Source organism: Dendrobium catenatum, unplaced genomic scaffold, assembly GCF_001605985.2.
Source record: "Dendrobium catenatum unplaced genomic scaffold, ASM160598v2 fragScaff_scaffold_133, whole genome shotgun sequence".
In the NCBI taxonomy this organism is placed as follows: Eukaryota; Viridiplantae; Streptophyta; class Magnoliopsida; order Asparagales; family Orchidaceae; genus Dendrobium; species Dendrobium catenatum.
The window spans coordinates 8912454-8935095 of record NW_021318595.1 but is presented as its reverse complement, the minus strand read 5'-3'; the positions used below and the strand labels follow the sequence as shown (position 1 = coordinate 8935095).

The 22642-nt window shown below is 37.1% G+C and overlaps 1 protein-coding gene across 1 annotated transcript in view; it reads right to left on the bottom strand.

The window, feature by feature from the left end:
- The window catches only part of LOC110112550 (embryogenesis-associated protein EMB8-like), a 57107-nt gene that overhangs the window by 1260 nt on the left and 33205 nt on the right, over positions 1 to 22642 (bottom strand). Inside the window, exons 10-11 of the mRNA XM_020844807.2 lie at positions 333 to 389; positions 90 to 220 (exon numbers count right to left, since the gene is read on the bottom strand). Coding sequence (XP_020700466.2) covers positions 90 to 220; positions 333 to 389 — 188 coding nt within the window. The remainder of the gene's footprint in view (positions 1 to 89; positions 221 to 332; positions 390 to 22642) is intronic.

Sequence of the window (22642 nt, the reverse complement as noted above, 5' to 3'; positions counted from 1 at the left end):
GTGAATTCAATAGCCTCTGAATAAATTAGATGAAATATTCCGCAAAAAATGGAAAAAAACATTTCGCAACAGGAAGGATTTAGCTATACCTGCACTCATCCCAAGGAATCGCTTCCTTGGTACATACGGGATCATCCAAAGCACTTATGCAGAGCAATGGAACTGATACGTTCCCTACGTAGCTAACACTACTACAACGGCGGTAGTATGTATCCACAGTCTCAAATAAAAAATATACACCAATTTGGTATCACAAATGTCAAAATCTCAATATATATACATATATATATATATATATATATGTAATCAGATGGAAAATTAGATAATAATACCTCAAATTTTCCAACTAGGCATGTGGCATGGTTATCAAAGTCCCGAACAGAACGTGACTACAAAAAGCCAAAATCAAATTGAGAAACTGGTGGAATTAGAAAACATAAAAAGCATTCAGCATCTCAGTCAACTAAGACATTCTCTGTGAGCGCGTGCGAAAAGAGCTAATGAATTTTGTTTCACTTATTTAGAATGAAGATATAGATGATGAAAAACAGAATGCACAAGAACAAATACAATTTCTATATTACGGAGTATAGGCTATAGCCATTTTATATGCAACAAATTAAGTGAATAATCATTGGCATTGCAAATGCTGTTATACTTGAACGACGAAGATCACAAAGGTTTTCATAATGGTGCGGCTATGATCATCGCGGCAGAGGTAGTGGCTGATCCATTTCCTTGAGTATTGCTAGATCTCGTGAGTCTGTTATTACCTCCCCTTGAGTTGATAATCTGAGGTTGGATTGTCAACTTGTCACATAGCATCTGAAATCATTTAATGGGAAAACATTTGATAATATGTCGGCGACTCAATTGTGCGAGCTGATGCGGAGAATATTGAATTCGTTGGCTGCAATATGTTCTCGGATGAAGCAGCAATCGCCTTTGCTGTACTTTGTACGGTAATGGAATATCAGGTTGTTGGCCAAGGATAATGCAAAAATATTAATACAATGAAGTTGTGAGGCTGATCCATAGGAATGTGATTCTTCGAGGAGCCAACAGAGAAAAATAATATTAGTTGCCGTGGTGGCTAAGGCGCAGTATTCAACTTTAATAGATGATAGGGCAAATTATGCTTTGTTTCTTGACACGCCATATGGCAAGAATGTTTTCAAACTAAGAGCAGTAACCAGTAGTTGATTTCCATCATGTGAATTGCCGTTCAAATCTGAATCAAATTAGGATAGAAGAGTAAGATCAACCTTGTGAATTGGGTACACTGTAGTGAAGCATACCTTGAATGTACAAAGTAACCTTTTGAATAGTTGAAAATGACATCAGAGAGGGTAATGTATATGTTGACATAAACTCACGGAAAGGAGTAGTTCGGGATGGATGATGGTAAGGGTATTATAGAAAATTGGTTAGATGCCTATAAAAGGTGGGGTTATCAAATGGACCTTCGGTGAATGGAGTTTTAAAAGGAGATGGATTGAGAAGAGGATTACAAGATGCCATACCTAATTCGTTAAGGATGTCGATGGCATGCCTTTCATGGCTGAGCAATAGGCCTTGAGGAGCGATGAAAACTTGAATGCTAAGGAAGAAGTTGATAGATTTCAGATTTGAGATCAAGGCCAAAACAACTTAAATGATTTAGTCCAATAGATGAATAAGGAGATAAGGAGATAACTGCTTGCGGGTTGTGATGATAATAAAGAAGAAAAGGATTCAGCTATAATGGGTTGAAAATCTTGTTGCTGAAGATGATTGGAATGGTGGCAAATAGGGCAGTGTCTCTGACGTCGGGTCGGGTCCGGGTTGAAATGTTCGACCCGTTTGCAAAAACGCGTCGGGTTCGGGTTGACCCGTTTAGATCTAGGTCGGGTCGGGTTCGACCCAAACCCGACGAGTTGACCCGAATTGACACCCCTAATAAGAAGAACATATGATGGCAATGTTTATGATCTGATAGGAAACACTAGTAGAGAGGAAAACTTAGCTGAAATTGGTATTTCAATAAAGTGAAATAGTAGTTGAGAAGGATTTTGTGGCAAACATTTGAGAAACCTTTGAATTGATGAAAGATGGAAGAAAAGAAATAAGATACAATGGATCTTCAATTCGAGTGAAAGATCCGGCTCTCCCAATCCCTTGAATAGAGCCCAAACAAACCTAAGAAAAATCTCAATTCAGCAAAACAATAAAAACCTAACTCTAGAAAAAATATCCCACTAAAAGCATTCTAAAATTAAGGAAATCCTTAAGCAGCCCCACTAAATTTTCCCACCTAAACAAAATTAATCTCTTCTTAATTGTTGATTGTTGGACTCCACACAGAGGGGGCAGAACTTATGGGGAAGAACTTCTATTCCACCTCCGATAAATAGAGCCAGTCCATAATGGACTAGCAAGACCGGTCCAGTGATCGGTTTATCAATACCTCCCTACAAAAGGCCCACCCTGTCCTCAAGGTGGAGGGATAGGAACTGATGCTTCACTCTCTCGTACAACTCCCATGTGGCATCATAGTCGAGTAGGGTATTCCACTTTATCAACACTTCCTTGAGCATGCCATCTCCATTTCGTACCCCTTTCAGCTCCATGGGTTCCAACACACTTCCAAGTCCTCGGTCAGTGTAGCTCTGAATTAGTTGCATGATCCCAAATAGCTCTCCTCAACTATGACATGTGGAACATTGACTGTATGGTAGTGGTCGGGGATAACCTCAATCAGTAAGCCACAGCTTCGATCCTTTCCAATATCTCATAAGGGCCAAAGTATCACGGTGTCAACTTCTCATTTCTCCTATCAGCAGACGTCCTTTGTCTATAAGAATGAAGCTTCAAATATATCCTATCCCCATCTCAAACTAGATGTCCTTCCTATGTCCATCTGTCTGCTTCTTCTTGATCCGCTGAGCCCTCAACAAGTGCCTTTTTAATTCATCCAGCACCCTATCCCTCTCCTCCAAGAACTGTTCCATTGAAAAAACTTGTGTGCTATTCTGCTCAAAATGCACCAAGTGGACAACACTTTAAAAGGATTTATTTGAGAAGTCAAATGATAAGAAGTGTTATACCAATACTCTGCCCATGATAACCACTTGGCCTACAACCGAAGTGTCTCTAAAGCAAAACATCGCAAGTAGATCTCCAAGTTCCTGTTAATCACCCTCCGCCTACCAATCTGTCAGAGGATGATAAGTGGTGCTCCTCTTCAGTACAGTCTCCTATAGCCTGAACAACATCTTCCAAAAGTGACTGAAAACACCTTATCTCGGCTGGACACTATAGACTCTAGTATTACATGAAGCCTGACCAACTCTCTAATGAATGATGTTGTCACTATCACTATTGTGTAGGAGAGGGGAATGAAATGAGCATACTTTCTCAATCTATCAACGTCCACTAGAATCACTATAAACCACTCAAATCAGGGTAACCCATCTATAAAGTCCATGGTGACCTCCTCCCACACCCTTGTCTGGTAGAGCTAGGGATTGAAATAAACCCCTTGGAGTTATGGTCATGTACTTGTTCTATTGGCATCCTCACATCTAACAACCATTCTTCCGCATTTTTGTGCATCTCCTTCAAATACATTTCAGCTACCAATCTCTTTTATGTCTTCTGCACATTAGAATGACTACCAATAACACTCCCATGAAACTCGTGCAAGAGATGTGGAATATGGCTGAAATCTAGTAGGGCTAGGACACCCCCTTCCATACACTGATGTGTTAGTCTCTACCATGAAAATCTGACTAAAATCTAGTAGGGGTAGGACCGATACCGTGGTCATGATCTTCTTCAATCTCTCAAATGCCTAGGTAGCTGCCTCTACCCACAAGAAGTTATCCTTCCTCAGCTGCTATGTAAATGGCCAAGCTATAGTTTTGTATTCTCTCAGAAATCTCCTATAGTATCCTATAACCACTAAGAACCCCCTCAGCTCCCTCAAATTCCTATATAAAGGTCATTTCAACATTGCCTCAATTTTGGTCTTATGAAAAGATACCAGGTGTCCAAAGTACTTCACACTGGCTTATGCAAAACAACACTTCTTCAGGTTAGCCCTCAGTTGGTGCTCCTGTATACTTTCAAGGCCACCCTCAAGTGCCCCAAATGCTCCTCATCAAACCTAAGGTACACTAGGATATCATCAAAGAAAATCAATACAAACCTCATGAGGAATGGTCGAAACACCTTGTTTATGAGGGACTGGAAGGTAGCATAGGCATTAATGAGGCCAAATAGCATCACCAACAGCTCGTAGTATCCTTGATGAGTCCCGAACGCGGTCTTTGGAACATCTCCTCTCTCGTTCTACTCTGATGATATCCAGACTTTAGATTCATCTTTGTGAATACCCCTGCTCCACACAGCTCATCTATCACCGAAATGAAAAACCTGTCCGATGTAATCTCCTTATTTAGGGCTCAATAGTCCACACAGAATCTCCAGCTCTTATCCTTTTTCTTGACCAGTAAGATTGGGTAAAAAAAGGACTCAAACTCGACCTTATGATCCTACCACTAACATCTCTAAAATCAGTTTCTCAATCTCATCTTTCTGAATCTGAGGGTAGTGATAAGGCCTGACAATAATCGGTGACATCCCCTACCTCAAGTTAATGGCTTGCTCCTACTCCCTTGATGGTGGTAATCCTTGAGGTGGCTAAAAGACCTCATTGAGTTGTTGTATAAGCGGCTGTATTGAAGGAGGAATGTCTCCACCCTCCTCTAATCGGATCCCCTCTAAGTTCTATAGCTTCAACAGAAATCCTCCTCCCGCCTCCTATATGGTCCTCACCATAGTTTTGAGTGACATCATGACTTTGGATAACCCTACATCACCCCAAATCATTATGCTTCTTCACTCTACCACTAGCTCCACCATCAATGCTCCCCACTTAACTCTAGTATCCACCAAGGTTATAGCAATTTCATCCCAAGGAAGACATCAGTGCTCCCCAACTCTAATGGAAAAAAGTCATCCCTCACCTGAACCTTTTGTATGATCAAAACTACTCCCCTACACACTCCTCTACCAGTCTCCACCTTTCTAGTGCCCATCATCACTCCATAATACCCTGTGTCCACCAATTTTAACCCCAATCAGTCTACTACAACCTAGTAAAAAGTGAAATTGTGGTTAGCTCCACTGTTATCAACACCATCACCTCCTTATTTGTTATTTAAGCTTTCACTTTTATGGTATGATTCTCACCACTAAATTTAGGGATACCTCTGCCATATCTAGATGCAACTACCTCCTCATCTACTAATGCTTCACTCCAAGCTCCCTCCTTAGCTCCCTCATCATCACAAACAATGAGAACATGAAGCATTAGATCCTTACACCAGTGCCCCGGTGTATACCTCTCATCACATTTGAAGGATAATCCCTTCACCCTCTTCTACTACAACCCCTTCTCAGTGAGCTTCTTGAAATTTCCCCTGAATCCCCCTTCTACAAGCTTCTCATTTGGAGTCTCTTGAAGGCTACCCGATGTTGGCCCCTTGGGAGCTAAAAATATGGTGGTCATCTAGTACGAGCCTTCTGAACTGCTTTCTCTGGTCCCACTTTCCAGGTGTGTCTGATACTCCACTAATTGAGCTAACTTTGTAGCCTCTCCCAAGTCACGAGGCCTCATCATTGTAACCACCACCCAAATCTCTGGTTTTAGCCTTTCATGAAGTTTCTCTAGCACAGTCTCAGACAATCGATCCACTCAGCTAGCAAGGTACTCAAACCTCTCGATACTCTACATTAAGCCTTCTTGCATCATGATAAAAAAATTGATCATAGAAATCTCCTCTCTTATTGGTTTGAAACATTCCAACAAGTAGTCATTGAACTCCCTCCAACTTCGTATAGGCCTTCTCAAGTCTCTCCACGGGTACCACACCGCCTTTCCCTCCAAACATAGGTCAATTTCCATCATTCTCTCCTCCATCAATCCATTGACGAAGAAATACCTCTACACCTTGTAGATCCACCCATGTGCATCCTCTCCCTCAATCTTTAGTTTCCTTATTCTTGGATCACCTCTATTTCCCTCAATTCCTCCATAACCTCTCATATTCCAAAGGGTTGGCCCCTCCTAAGTGTTTTAATCCTCCCTTCTACTCTCCTACCCAATCCATTCTTCAAAATCTCCCTTTCTTCTTTCAAAATCAGCACTCATTCGCTCATAAACAACCCCTTTTCCTGCAAAATCAGCACCCATTCGCTCATACCCACTACTCATCTCCTCCTTATAAATAGGTTCTAGGGGATGCATCCCATCTTCTCCCACCAAAATCTTCACATCTTGATTTTTCTCCCTCCTTATTGGATTAGGGTGTCCACCAATTCCTTGGTCATCGGTGGCTCCCCTCACCTCCGATGACATCAATTTGAGTTGGGCCTCAAGCAACTTCCTCTGCATTTCTTCCACGACGTCAAACTTTTCATCCGATCATAGGTACCCTGAATTGATGGCTCTGATATAAAATTGATTGAGAAACACTAGTAAAGAGGAAAACTTGGCTGAAATTGAAATTTCAGCAAAGTGCAAACAATAGTTAAGAAGGATTTTGTGGCAGAACACTTGAAAAACCTTTCAATTGATAAAAGATGGAAGAAAACAAACAAGATATAATGGATCTTCAATTCAAGAGGAAGATCCGGCTCTCCCAATCTCTAGCCATTGGCTAGAGCCCAAACAAACCTAAGAACAATCTCAATTCTACAAAACAATAGATAACCTAACCCAAGGGAAAATATCCCACTTAAAGCATACAAAAATATAAGAAATCCCTAAACAGACCCGCCTTTAAATTTTCCCTCCTAAACAATATTAATTTCTTCTTAATTGATGGTTGTTGGACCCCACGCAGAGGGGGAAAAACTTATGGGACGAAATTTTTGTTCCGCCTTTGATAAACATAGCCGATCTAGTGACCAATCTAACATGATCCTGAAAATTTAATGGTTATTTCAAATAAACCATTCCTTGAAGTTGAAGATGAGCGGGGTGGAAGGAATTAAAGACGTCAAGTTATTGAACTTAACAAATGCGGATGAAGAGTGATGATATGAACTACTATAGTTGGCATTTCAATAACCAAGCTAAAGGTTTCGTTATAGTCAAGACCCTATTCTTTGTCTTAGCCTTAAGCTACTAGCCGAGCTTTGTGACCTTATCCTTGTTAGCTTGTGCATAACTAGTTGGATCAGGTTGCAAAATGATAGTGTGATGTAGATCAAACACTCGTTTATATTAGATTATATGAAACCAATTTTGAGAAAGATTAGCATCAAGTGGAAGTTGGTAGCAAAAAGAGTTTATTTGTGGCTATGGTGGAGCATTTGGATGATGCAAGGGAGGTGTGGATGAACTGCGAGATGAGAGGCATGTGTCTCTATTGTGGTGGTATAGTGTTGAAAAAGGTGGAGTTATGCATAAGCTAGTGATTGTGGAATGGATTGGGGCCATGTGAGGCTCTAGTTGTGGTGGGAGAGTATGGGTTATAGGGGTAAAAGATGGAGAGGTGTAATAATGAAAAGGTTAATATGGGACAAAGTGTCTCTATTGTTGATTGTTGAAACCCGAGAGCCCAATTTTACATTTTGATTATTACAAACATTATTGGATAATAATTTACTTATTTCTGATTTATACATTGCGTATTTTTTCTTGTGTGTCAATAACTATTTCAGGTACAACATACACTGAGCAGCATTGAAGAACCAAGGCTTGCGATAGTGCAAAATCAAGGTTTAAGTTAGTCTATGTTTGAAAGAGTCAGCACATTTTATTTTTCTTGAACATTTTATGTATGTGCACACAACAAACGGGAGTAAAATTGAATATTTCAAATTTTTTGTTAATCATATTGTGCGACCAGAATCGTGCAATGCGATCCAAATCATACTCTGTGATCCGAATCGTATTGTACTATATGTCCAAACATAAATTAATTCAAATGTTTAATTAAATAAGGCTAATTAGAATCGGGTTATAACGAATCATACTATACAACCTTAAATCGTACAAGATGATCAGCTATTTTGATAAAACCACACTGTAGAATTAATGTTACCTAAATTATGCAAATTTGAATTGATCATATTGTACGACATATATCGTACAGTACGAACATTAATTAAAATTGTATAATTTAATACTATAGATTAAGGAATTAAATCAAGATTTAATCATTATTAATGATTATATTGTACGAACAATTTTGTGTAGGACGATCTAACACAAAGCTCATTTGGACAAACTTTGTTTTGGACGATTAATAATTCGATTAAGCTAATCGTACTGAACAACTATGCATCGTACAAGATGATCTTTGACAGCATTGAACTAATCATACTGTAGATAAGAGTATGAAATTAAAAAAATTAGGATTTTTTAAGAGTGCATTCTATAAACTCATCTTATGTCTTAATGATTAGAGTTTTTATTTTTTAAGCAGTCAAATATATATATTTTTTTTAGGTATAGAGCTTTGGAGAGTGTCTACTTCGCAAGGGAGATAGAGAAAGTAAGGTTGAAAGTGGTTGTTTGTCTTTAGGGAGTCAAGGATTGTAAGAGGGTTCACACGATTGCTCCGTCTAGCCTATATCTTGGGTCTTCCTATTATGTTCTTGGAGAAGAGCTCTAAAAAGAAAAATCTTTAGTGAGAAAGACTTGTTAGCTAGGGCTGGCACCTTCGTCAGGTGAAGAGGCGAAAGGAGGATTAGCATTTCTATCGGGTCGAGGAGGCAAAAGGAGATATAGGCATCTTTGCTGGGCTGAGGAGGCGAAAGGAGAGATCGGCATCTCTGTAGAGCAGAGGAAGCAAAAGGAGGGAGAGGCATCTCCAACATAACAAGGATTTTGAGGGACAACATCTCCGTCAAGCGGGGAGGCCAAAGAAGGGAGATACTTCGAAGTTTAAGGTCATTCTCCCCTCTCCTTAATGCATCCTAAGCACTTTCAAGCGATATCAGAGTGGGATTCTTAATTTGTTAGGTTTAAACACCTTGAGTAGATCCACATGGCACTTTGAAAATCATAACACCTCAAAAGGGAAATCTATTACCCAATCGTTGTTTTATGATAATGTCCCTTTTGACTTTTGAAAGATTTGCATGTCCACCTTTTTATAATTTATCAATTTTTATATTTGGCATATGATTCATATTGACTATATTTTAGCTTTTCAAAATTTTGAATGGAGTTAAAATAGAGGTTTCTTTTCCTAAATGTTTCTTAAAAGATCATAAACTAGCACAACATAATGTCAAATACCTTAACTGTTTTTTTTTTTTTTTTGTGCGCTTTAAAATATGAAAATTATATGTAGGTTTTTACTTGTACTACTCGTAAGGAAATATGAGATAAATTTTGCATAACATATGAATGCACTAGTGAAGTAAAATAATCTCACATGTGTCACGATCCGGCCCGGTTAGCTCGTACATACGAGGCGGGAACGCAATCGGACGTTCAACATAATTTACTCATCAGAATTTAAATATAACAATTACAAAAGACTTCAATAAGAACATAAAAGCGCCTCAAAACTTTTTCCAAAACATATATTTAACATTCAAACCATTACAAAAAGGAAGTTCATGTACAAGGTGGTTATAAACTTAATCTATTCATGCAAGACAAACCACCCAAAAAAAAGTAGCTATAACTAGACAAAACAAGTAAGAACCTGTCACCCGTTGCGCGTCGACTATATGTAAACCTCGGGTGATCAGTCATTTCTTCTTCCAGTTTCTCCTGAAAAGTATCCCACACTAGGGAATGAGCTAACGCTCAATAGAAATTTCTAATCCTAAACATAATCATATGACTTAAAAATGAAATGTACATTTTTAAACAAAAAGGGACATGCTTTTCTTTTCTTTTCTTGCTCATGATATCTTGTTTATATCATATAAATGAAAAATAATTTAGGTGCCACATGCATATGTCATTTAGATATGTATAAAATGAATGTCATCTCACTTATTTAACATATTCAACCGTCCCGGAGTACCAGGGATGTACTGATCAGGTACACAAACCTCTTTTGGCCATTTATTCCTTTTTCCTCATTTGCCCCAAGGGCCATAATGTTCTCGTACTGTTCATGTGTGCTTTTGCACCGTCTTTGATACTCCGTAATTAATCATGCACAATCATTTCTATATTATTTTCATATGAACATATATTCCTTCATTTTCATACAAAGTCATATATTTCCATGAACTAATGTATGACATGAATATCTAATCATGAATTAGATAACTTATAATAATTACACTTAAGCATGAAAGAAACAATGAAGTACTAGATTGCATGTATATTGCATGGGTAACAACTGTTCCATTTCTCAAATCATGTCATAAGAGCTTAACAAAAATGATATAAGCATGATAAGAAAAAGAATTCCTACCTCCAAAACTTATGAAATCCGTTTCTTCTCCGCTTTCTTTAATCTTGTTCTTGCCACTACCTAAAGAAAAATAACACAATTTAAACTTCTTGCCAAATTAAACTTTATGTTTCACAATTTCTTTTATAGGCTTCCCATAATCCTCTTCCACCTATCTTTAAGGTAAAACAACATCAACCTCATACAAAATTGTGATTTTTATTTAAATAAATTTCAGATTTAAATAAAATATAAAGTATAGGAACCTAAAAATTCATCCAATTCATCTTAAATCCTTCTAAAACATTTCTCTTTCTTATACTTATAAATAAATTCTTATTATTTTCGGAATTAATCATAAAATAATGAAGAACTTTATTTTTCTTTCTCAAAATTACAATTTCTTATATTTAGAGACCTCTCTAAATCATTTGAAATACCTTAAGTGAACATGCCATACGAGAATCCCTAAGTTTGTGAAAACCCTAAGCTTTCCCTAATTTTTAAACTCAAAATTCTTTAAGAAAACTTTGCATTTTTTATACCAAAAGGCTTCCCTTAAACTCTTCTAGCAATTGTCATAAAAATTTCATCAAAAAAAAAACCCTAAATTTCGGATTTAGTGTTTTGCGTAAAAATTTTGACATGTAGGGTAGAAAAACATATATCAAAGCAAACCCTAAAGGTTTCCTAAAGAAATCCCAAAAAAATATCAAAACCTAGAATTTTTCTATGCAAAAATCTAATGAAAACTTCCATTTCTTTTAAGACAAACTTACCTCAAGTCTTCCCCTACGCTTTTCCTAAAGGCCCTTGCCGGAATTTCGCCGGAATCTCGCCCGCCGAGCTCTCCCGTCGCCACTCCTCCCTTCCTCTCGCGTGCGGCCGAAGGAAACAACAAGGGACTGAAATGTTCGGTCCCTTAGGCGTGAGAATAGCTTAAGGAGAGATATGAAGGGAAGTTATGCATGTGCCCCTCATCCTATCACTCTCCCTAATAAGCCTTGAAGGGTAAAATGGGGAGAATGGCTAAGTGTTATTTAAACGAACTTTGGCGAATTTTAACTTCAAAACCGTGCGAAATTTAATACAAGTTCTTTACAACGTTTCGATCGAAATTTCAAGACGAATTTAATAAAATTTATTTCGTCGAATTCCGATGACATCAAAATTTCACTTAAGTTCGTCGCAGCGCATCGATATGCGTGCAACACACTTAAATGACGAATTTCGGGTTTTACAATTCTCCCCTCCTAATAAAAATTTCGTCCACAAAATTTAAAAGAAAGGAAAAACAAACAATCATACCTTACTCGAAAAGATGAGGTTAGCACTTCCTCATCTCTGACTCTTTCTCCCACGTGGCATTTATTTTTCAATCCATGCTTTCATAGTACTTTCACGAACGGTATCTCCCTGCTTCTAAGTTGCTTCACACTATACTCCAGAATACGATCCGGTTCTTCAACATATGTAAGATCTAGCTGTAAGTCCACATCTTCGATATGATTTTAGAAGGATCATCCGATATATACTTCCTCAGTGACGAAACATGGAACACATTGTAGACAGCATATGTAGTAGGTAAAGCTAATATGTAGGCCACTTTCCCAATACTTTCCACTATCTCAAAAGGACCAATGTAGCGAGGACTAAGTTTGTCAACATTGCCAAAACGAAGTACACCCTTCATCGGCCTAATCTTTATGAAAACAAAGTCTCCCACATTGAATTCCACAAAGCGGTGCTTAGCATCATAATACTTCTTCTGCCTATCTTGAACTGCTAGCAATCTATCCCTGATCAATTTGATTTTGCTTGTGGAATCATCAACAAGATCTGATCCAATTACCTTCCTCTCACCTGTCTCTGCCCAACAAAAAGGTGTTCTGCATTTCCTTCCATAGAGGGCTTCATAAAGAGTCATTCCTATGCTGGCTTGGAAATTGTTGTTGTAAGAAAACTCTATCAAAGGGATATGAGATTCCCAACTTCCTCCAAAATCAAGAGTTTGAATAATCCTCTCTGTTTGCCCATCAGTGTGAGGATGGAAGGTTGAACTGAATGTCAATTTAGTGCCCATAGCCTCTTGTACTTTCCGCCAAAGTCTAGAAGTAAATCTACCATCTCGGTCAGATACTATGGACTTAGGCACGCCGTGCAATCGAACAATCTCAGCCACATATAGCATTGCTAGCTTCTCAACTGAAACAGTCAATCGGATAGGCAAAAAGTGAGCAGACTTTGTGAGCCTATCAATGACAACCCAAATAGCATCATGGCCCTGCCGAGATCTGGGTAAACCCGATATGAAATCCATAGCAATATCATCCCACTTCCACTCTGGAATCGGTAAGGGTTGAAGTAATCCACTCAGTCTTTGATGTTCCGCCTTCACCAGTTGACAAGCAGTGCACTTGGCAACAAAATCAGCTACACTCCTCTTCAATCTGGGCCACCAAAACAAACCCTTCAAGTCTTGATACATCTTATTACTACCAGGGTGGATAGTATAAGCAGAGAAATGAGCTTCAGATAGAACATCCTTCCTCAAATCATCAACATTAAGTATACAGACCTTGCCTTTATACCAAAGGAGAATGTCCTCGTCAAGGATAAAATCCTCCTCATGTCCAGCCTTTACTAATTGTATGATCTTCACAAAATCTAGATCTTTCCATAAAGCTTCAGCTATCCTACTCTTCAAATCAGCTGGCACAGTCAAATGACTCAATCATCCTACATTGCCAGTTGTAGGAAGTACCACTGATAACTCTAACCTATCCATCTCTTCAATCAGCTTCTCTTGTTGAGTTAGCAAATTATTTAACTTCGTAGGCAGTTTTCTACTCAAAGCATCAACAACATTATTGGCTCTTCCCGGATGATACTGAATGAGTAGATAATAGTCATTAAGCAGTTCCATCCATCTCCTCTGTCTCAAGTTCAACTCTTTCTGAGAAAAGATATACTTCAAATTCTGGTGATCAGTGAACACTTCACAATGTACACCATATAAGTAGTGTCTCCAAATCTTCAAGGCAAAGACTACAGCAGCAAGCTCTAAATCGTGGGTTGGGTAGTTCTTCTTATGACTCTTCAATTGCCTAGAAGCATAGGCAACTACTCTCCCATGTTGCATCAATACACAACCCAAACCCTTAACGACACATAGCTGAAAATCTAAAATTCCTCCATACCAGAAGGAATTGTAAGAATCGGTGCAGTCATCAAACGAGTCTTACTCTTGAAAGGCTTCCTCACACTGATTGCTCCACTCAAATTTGACGGCCTTCTGAGTCAATCTACTCAAAGGTGCAGCAATCTTGGAAAATCCTTCTACAAACCTTCTGTAATAGCCAGCTAACCCAAGGAAACTCCGTATCTCAGTCACTGTCATAGGTCTTGGCCATTCAGCTATAGCCTGTACCTTATGCTGGTCCACAGAAATACCATCTCCACTAATGACATGACCCAGAAAAGTCACATTCTTCAGCCAAAACTCGCACTTAGATAACTTGGCAAGCAATTCATTGCCTCTTATAGTTTGCAATATAGCCTGGAGATGATTGGCATGTTGCTCTTCATCATAAGAGTAGATAAGAATGTCATATATGAAAACAATGACAAAACTATCTAGCATTGGCTTAAAGACCCTATTCATATGATCCATAAAAGCAGCTGGGGCATTTGTTAGCCCAAAAGGTAATACAGTAAACTCGTAGTGTCCATACCTTGAGCTAAAGGACGTCTTCGGGATGTCTTCCTCCTTAATTCTCAACTGATAATAACCTGACATCGGGTCAATCTTGGAAAAAACTGAAGCTCCCACTAGCTGATCAAACAAATCATCAATCCTCGGTAAGGGATACTTGTTCTTAATGGTAAGCTTGTTCAACTCCCAGTAATTGATACAGAGTCGCATGCTACCATCCTTCTTCTTTACAAAAAGAACTGGTGCTCCCCAAGGTGAAGTGCTAGGGCGAATAAATCCCTTCTCCAACAACTTTTGCAATTGAGACTTCAACTCCTGAAGTTCCTTAACCGCCATAGGATAAGGTGCTTTTGAAACAGGCTCAGCACCAGGTACAAGATCGATTGAGAAATCAATCTCTCTAACCGGAGGCATTCCAGGTAAAACTTCAGGAAATACATCAGGAAAGTCTCTCACCACGGTAATCTCCTTCAGTTCTGGCACTTGCTTGGAAGTGTCCCTTACATGTGCTAGAAAGCTTGGGTACCCCTTCAAAATTAAACTACAAGCCTTCATAGAAGAGATGATCATAGAAGATACACCTCGATCTCCCTAAAAGACAAGTTTCTCTCCTCCAAGAAACTTGATCTTCACGACCTTCTTATTGCAGTCTATGGAGATGAATTGATTTGACATCCAATCCATCCCTAAAATCACATCAAACTCCAATAGGGGTAAAACTATCAATACAACATCAAACTCCTTCTCGCAAATAGTGAGAAAAGTGGAACACATAAGTGTAGCAGTCATACTAGACCCCTCCGGTAACAGAACAGACAATGCAGTAGGCATATTGCAAACATCCAATGCATGCTTCATAATGAACTCCTGACTAATGAATGAATGCGATGCTCCAGTATCGAAAAGTACTCTACTAGGAAAACATTTGACATGAATAATACATATAATCACATCAGGAGATTCCTTGGCCTCTTGCTATGTAATGGCATAAACCCTTGGTTGTACAACAGGTCTCGCAACCGGATGACTAGGCACTGAAGCAGAAGCAGTAGACTCTTGAGCTCTCGGTCTACCAACAGTAAAATGTCTCCCAGTACTCTGCTGAGGTGGAGAAGCACTAGATCTCCCCTCTCTTGGACCCTTTGGGCAGTTCCTAGCCATATGCCCAGGCTGATGGCAAAAAAAGCAAACATTGGAGCCCGTTAAACATTCACCTCTATGCATTTTGCCACACTTGTCACAAGTTCTAGCACTTGAAGAACTTCCACCAAAATCAGTTCTGGTCTTCTTTACACTAGAACCTCTAGAATGAGTCTGGAAGCTCCTGGTCCTCTCAAAGCCCTTCCTCTTCTGTTGGAAATCTCTCCTCTTCTGAACAGTTTGAAAATCAATTTCTATTCTCCTTGCTTTTTCCACCAATACTGCATAATCATCAAAGTTAAAGGGAATCAATGGCTGACGTATAGCATCGCGAAGCCCTGATAAGAACTTTTAGCACTTGTCCTCAGTAGTAGCAATAATCTGAGAGGCATAGCGGGACAGTGTGGTAAACTCAGCTTCATACTGCATGACTGTCCAATCACCTTGCACCAGTCGCATGAATCTTTCCTGCATCTGACTCCTCGCAGAAGGAGGCACGAACCAATCTCTGAAGACTTTCACAAAGTCCTCCCATAAGATCTGGGAAGCTATTCTACCACCAAACTTCTCCAATGATTGTCCTCTCCACCATCTCTCAGCCTCCCCATCCAGAGCAAAAGTAGCTAAGGTCACCCTTCGATCATCAGGACATTACATACCCTCCAGTATCTTTTCAATCCTCAAAAGCCAGTTTTCAGCATCTACTGGCTCTCCTATTCCTGTAAAGAGAGGAGGTCGCATGTCTTGGAAAATCTTCAGATACTTGTCTACCAATGGCTCTCTTCTGGAACTAGACTGAGGCTGTTCCTGTGAATGCTGAAACAAGTGCGTGATAGCCGCCATCATCTGATTGAAAGTATCCATGGTAGTGCTACTACCACCAGCAGGATGAGCTACAGAGGGAACTACTGTAACTTCTCTACCACCTGAATCTATTACCCAATCGTTGTTTTATGATAATGTTCCTTTTGACTTTTGAAAGATTTGCATGTCCACCTTTTTATAATTTATCAATTTTTATATTTGGCATATTATTCATATTGACTATATTTTAGCTTTTCAAAATTTTGAATGGAGTTAAAATAGAGGTTTCTTTTCCTAAATGGTTCTTAAAAGATCATAATCTAGCACAACATAATGTCAAATACCTTAACTGTTTTTTTTTTGTGCGCTTTAAAATATGAAAATTATATGCAGGTTTTTACTTGTACTACTCGTAAGGAAATATGAGATAAAATTTGCATAACATATGAATGCACTAGTGAAGTAAAATAATCTCACATGTGTCACGATCCGACCCGGTTAGCTCGTACATACGAGGCGGGAACGCAATCGGACGTTCAACATAATTTACTCATCAGAATTTAAATATAACAATTGCAAAAGACTTCAATAAGAACATAAAAGCGCCTCTAAACTTTTTCCAAAACATGTATTTAACATTCAAACCCTTATAAAAAGGAAGTTCATGTACAAGGTGGTTATAAACTTAATCTATTCATGCAAGACAAACCACCCAAAAGAAAGTAGTTATAACTAGACAAAACAAGTATGAACCTGTCACCCATTGCGCGTCGACTATATGTAAACCTCGGGTGATCAGCTATTTCTTCTTCCAGATTCTCCTGAAAAGTATCCCACACTAGGGAATGAGCTAACGCTCAATAGAAATTTCTAATCCTAAACATGCTCATATGACTTAAAAATGAAATGTACATTTTTAAACAAAAAGAGAAATGCTTTTCTTTTCTTTTCTTGCTCATGATATCTTGTTTATATCATATGAATGAAAAATAATTTAGGTGTCACATGAAAGGTTTTAAAAGGCGAAATCAGGAATCGAGGCGGTTTTTCTAAGCGAGGCGAGGCGTAAGCCTCGAGGCGGATCGAGGCGTAAGCCTCAAAACGATTAAAATAAATTAATTTAAAATTATAAATAATGACAAAAAAAACAAAAATAACAATTATTTGTACTACCAATAATAAAATAACATGAATACAAAAATAAACCAGTCTGCCGGGGGTCCAAGGGGGCGCTCGCTTCTTTGGCTCCTTCGTGGCTGTTCGACTTTGCTCCTTCGACGACTTTCCCTTTCCTGTCGGATCGTAAGCTACAACATTTTGATCGGAAGAAACAATGGGAGCTCGCTGACTGTGAAGGTAACTTTCTCGCTTTCGAAGCGCTGCCTCGATGCGCCTCAACGCCTCACGCGGTGAGGCGTACGCCTCCATGGAAAAGGCGTAAGCCTCGCCAGAACGTTCGAGGCTTAAGCCTCAATTCGCCCGACCTCCGCCTCGATTCGAGGCGCGCCTCGAGGCTTCCGCCTCGAACGCCTTTTTAATCGATGGTCACATGCATATGTCATTTAGATATGAATGAAATGAATGTCATCTCACTTATTTAACATATTCAATCGTCCCGGAGTACCAAGGGTGTACTGATCAGGTACACAAACTTCTTTTGGTCATTTATTCCTTTTTCCTCATTTGTCCCAAGGGCCATAATATTCTCGTACTGTTCATGTGTGCTTTTGCACCGTCTTTGGTACTCCGTAATCAATCATGCATAATCATTTCTATATTATTTTCATATGAACATATATTCCTTCCTTTTCATACAAAGTCATATATTTCCATGAACTAATGTATGACATGAATCTCTAATCATAAATTAGATAACTTATAATAATTACACTTAAGCATGAAAGAAACAATGAAGTACTAGATTGTATGTGTATTGCATGGGTAATAACTGTTCCATTTCTCAAATCATGTCATAAGAGTTTAACAAAAATGATATAAGCATGATAAGGAAAAGAATTCCTACCTCCAAAACTTATGAAATCCGTTTCTTCTACGCTTTCTTTACTCTTCTTCTTGCCACTACCTAAAGACAAATAACTCAATTTAAACTTCTTGCCAAATTAAACTTTATGTTTCACAACTTCTTTTATAGGCTTCCCATAATCTTCTTCCACCTATCTTTAAGGTAAAAGAACATCAACCTCATATAAAATTGTGATTTTTGTCTAAATAAATTTCGGATTTAAATAAAATATAAAGTATAGGAACCTAAAAATTCATCCAATTCATCCTAAATCCTTTTAAAACGTTCATCTTTCTTATACTTATAAATAAATCCTTATTATTTTCGGAATTAATAATAAAATAATGAAGAAAATTATTTTTCTTTCTCAAAATTACAATTTCTTATATTTAGAGACCTCTCTAAATCATTTGAAATACCTTAAGTGAACATGCCATATTATAATCCCTAAGTTTGTGAAAACCCTAAACTTTCCCTAATTTTTAAACTCAAAATTCTTTAAGAAAACTTTGCATTTTTTATACCAAAAGGCTTCCCTTAAACTCTTCTAGCAATTGCCATAAAAATTTCATCAAAAAGAGAAACCCTAAATTTCGGATTTAGTGTTTTGCTTAAAAATTTTGACATGTAAGGTAGTAAAACATAGATCAAAGCAAACCCTAAAGGTTTCCTAAGGAAATCCCAAAAAAATATCAAACCCTAGAATTTTTCTATGCAAAAATCTCATGAAAACTTTCATTTCTTTTAAGAAAAACTTACCTCAAGTCTTCCCCTAAGCTTTTCCTAAAGACCCTTGCCGGAATTTCGCCGGAATCTCGCCCGCCGAGTTCTCCCGTCGCCACTCCTCCCTTCCTCTCGCGTGCGGCCAAAGGAAACAACAAGGGACCAAAATGTTCGGTCCCTTAGGCGTGAGAATGGCTTAAGGAGAGATATGAAGGGAAGTTAAACGAACTTTGGCGAATTTTAACTTCAAAACTGTGCGAAATTTAATATAAGTTCTTTCTACCGTTTCGATCGAAATTTCGAGACGAATTTAATACAAGTTATTTCGTCGAATTCTGATGACATCAAAATTTCACTTAAGTTCGCATCGATATGCATGCGGCGCACTCAAATGACGAATTTCGGGTTTTACAACATGAATACGAACTTTTTTACATGCAACTTAGTCAACTTGTTTTTGAAATGTATATTAGGTTTACAAAGATCATTACTTCATTACATGCTTTGGGTAGAGATATTTATAATTCCGAAAAAGTTAATAAAATTTAAATCAAAAAATTTAAATTCATATTCTATTGATAATATACTTGGTTCTTTGTTTGTCTATAAGTAAAAGTTTAGTCCAAGACATGTAGATGTAGATGAATGAATAAAGAAGAAGACAATAATACTCAAAGCTGATGACACAAATAATTGTGAATCTGGTTTGGATGGAAATTATAGCATAGTACTAATAATGATCATACAATTCAAAAGATTCCTAAAATGTAAGGAAATTAGCACAACTTCGACAAATACTAAGATAAGATTATAAAGCCAATTAAGTTTTCTACTAACATTTGCTATGAATGCAAAAAGTCAGGATGTATCTGATCTGAGTGCCTAAGCATCAAGAGCCACCCAACTAAAGAGAAGGGTGATGAGAAAGGAACTAAAAAGAAGAGAAAGCAAAAAACTTGAGAAGGCTTTTTGGGCAAACTTTGTTTCAGACTCATCGGAGACAAAAGATGAAAAAGGAGGCAACCAACTTATATCTCATGGCTAAAAATGGTATCGATGACTCCGACAGTAATCAAGTGTGCTCTCACAAGAGGTCCAGTGAGAGCATGTGATACCTGGACAGCGAATGTTCACGACACGTGTCACATCCCATTTTAACCTCCCCTTACAGTCAACTTAGAGTATAATAAAGAAGGAAAATCTAAACATACCCCTTCTTACTAACACTCATTCTGAACTACTAAAAGAATCAAATGAGTAAAAAATACTCTATTTAAACTTTCCTAATCTATCAAGATTTATACTTAATAATAGGAAGCATGTAATATAACTCAATTAAACCTCAAATATAATGCATATCTCAAAAAAATACAAAGTTTAGCTAAACTTTTAAAATTTACTTGTATACCCAAAAGTTTCTGTATAATCTTCACTTGGATCTCTATGTACACCTAAAATATATGTACACCAAAAAGAATGGACACCCTTTTTTTGTCAAATGTCCTACGTAAGGAGCTAGAGCTTAATGAAATATGTAAGCAATATATAAAAATAATAATATTAAACCTATGAATCAACATACCTTTTCATTATCATTCATCTTTAACAATCATAAATTGGGTTATTCTAGTCATTACTCTATGAATCAACATATTCATACTTGTTCATATATGAATAAACTGAAATAAATTGAAATAAATGCTATTGTAAACATAACAAATATGAATTTGCAATTAGATAAAACTTTTACTAATTCATATAACATCGTTTGGGTATCTCACCTCATTTTTCAAAACAGTCAGATAAATTGGTTCACCTAAAGTACCTTGATTTTTTCTCCTTTTGTAAACAACCTAAAAATACATTTCTTTATTTATACATACTTTTTTAAAATGGAATAAAATAGGCAATATAAAAATCTTATAAATTTACATCAATTGAATTCCTTTTTATTCAACCCAAATTTTTTTCCTCCCCAAAATTCCTTCTCTACCTCCTTCCCTGGTTTCTAAAATAAGAGCCAATAACCCTTTTTTCCTACATTTTACTGGTTCCAACAACACCAACCAAAATCCTTTCCATACTATTAGTTCCCTATTTAAAATAAGATTTAATGAAAATACATTAACGTTTTGAAGAAGTTTATGCTTACCTTTATTTTGAATATTTTGGGTATTATAACATGATTGGATATAACATAATTTATCACACTAGAAGTTACGAGTGGACGAAAGGTAATGCTTGGAGATAACACTACCAAAAAGGTATTGAGTATAGGTACTATAGGTAAAGCTAGCAAATTGTCTATTAAAAATATTTTATTAGTAGAAGGTTTAAAACACAATCTTTTAAGTATCAGTCAGTTATGTGATGAAGAATTCAATATAAAATTTATTTCTACAAAATGCTTACAAATATTAAATGACAAAATATTTTTAGAAGGATTAAGAATCAATAATATTTACATGATTGATTTAAATTGCATTGATAAAACTAGTGGTGTTTGTTGTTTGAAAACAGCTGTTGATGAATCATAGTTGTGATATAGGAAACTATGTCATATAAGCATGAGAACTCTTAAGAAAATCATTCAGTTAGAATTGGCTAAAGCTATTATTAAGCTAGACCTTTTGGAAGAACAATTTTGTGATGCATGTCAATTATGGAAGCAAACCAAAATCCTCTTTCCATTCCATTAAAAAGCTGTTTGATTAACTAAAAAAAATATAATGTAAATTAAGTACTTTGAGGGTGTTTTGTTTTCTATAAAATGAATGCAGGGTAACTAATTTTTCTATTTGGTTTGATGTATGCAGAATAAAGTAAAATCAGTGTATTCTGAATAAGAGGTCATTTATTGGGTGTCTATAAAGTGAAAATATTCTAATTTGATCAAGTGGTTTGAGTCCATATTAATAATAATAATTTTATGAGATTTCAAAATTTTGTATACATTAATAAAAAATATTGTTAGATGAATTATCAAAACTTTACACTTTTTAGCAAAGAAGATATATTTACAAAATTGTCTATAATGCATTTACAAATGTATAGAAGCATATAAAAGCAAAATAATATTTCTTTTGAGTACTTACAAAAGCGCATCTACAAAAAAGTGACATACAACAATAAATACATGTCTTCAATGTGTTTAAAAGCCAACATTCTCCATGCAACTCCACATAGCAAAGCAATTTGATCTCCTCTCTCCAACCATTCTCGAGAATCATCTGGCATAACTTCATGTCTTTCCCTAACACAGCTTCTTAATCTCCACTTATCTTCTGAAAAAGTTAAGTTATCCCCATCCTCAGTAATTATCTAGTCATGGAAAATATAGCAGACAAGTACAATCTCAACTTGAATCTCCAATGGAAATTATGGGCCACATTTTAAAATTGCAAATTGGTTCTTTAATGACACGCATGCTCCACAGTTATGCGAAGTGATGAATGTCGAAAATTAAATAGCTCTTCATAATTTATGGGTCGGATACCAATGAACTCTTCAAGTGGTATTTTGTAGCACGATATAAAGATATGAATCCTTTTTTGGTAGAGTAACCACCATCAACAAAATAATATTTACCTCAACTATTTTTTTCTCTTATTTTTAATGGAGTTCAATAAGTAAATCATCTGATTAGAGTGTTGTTGGAACTAAATGGGTATTCAAAACAAATTAAATGACTCTGGATTAGTAGTTATAAATAAGGCCAGGTCAGAAGTAAAGAAGTACATCCAAATTGAAGGAATAGATTTCGAAGAGACCTTTGCCTCCAAAGCTAAACTAGAAGCAATCAAGGTATTGTTAGCATTT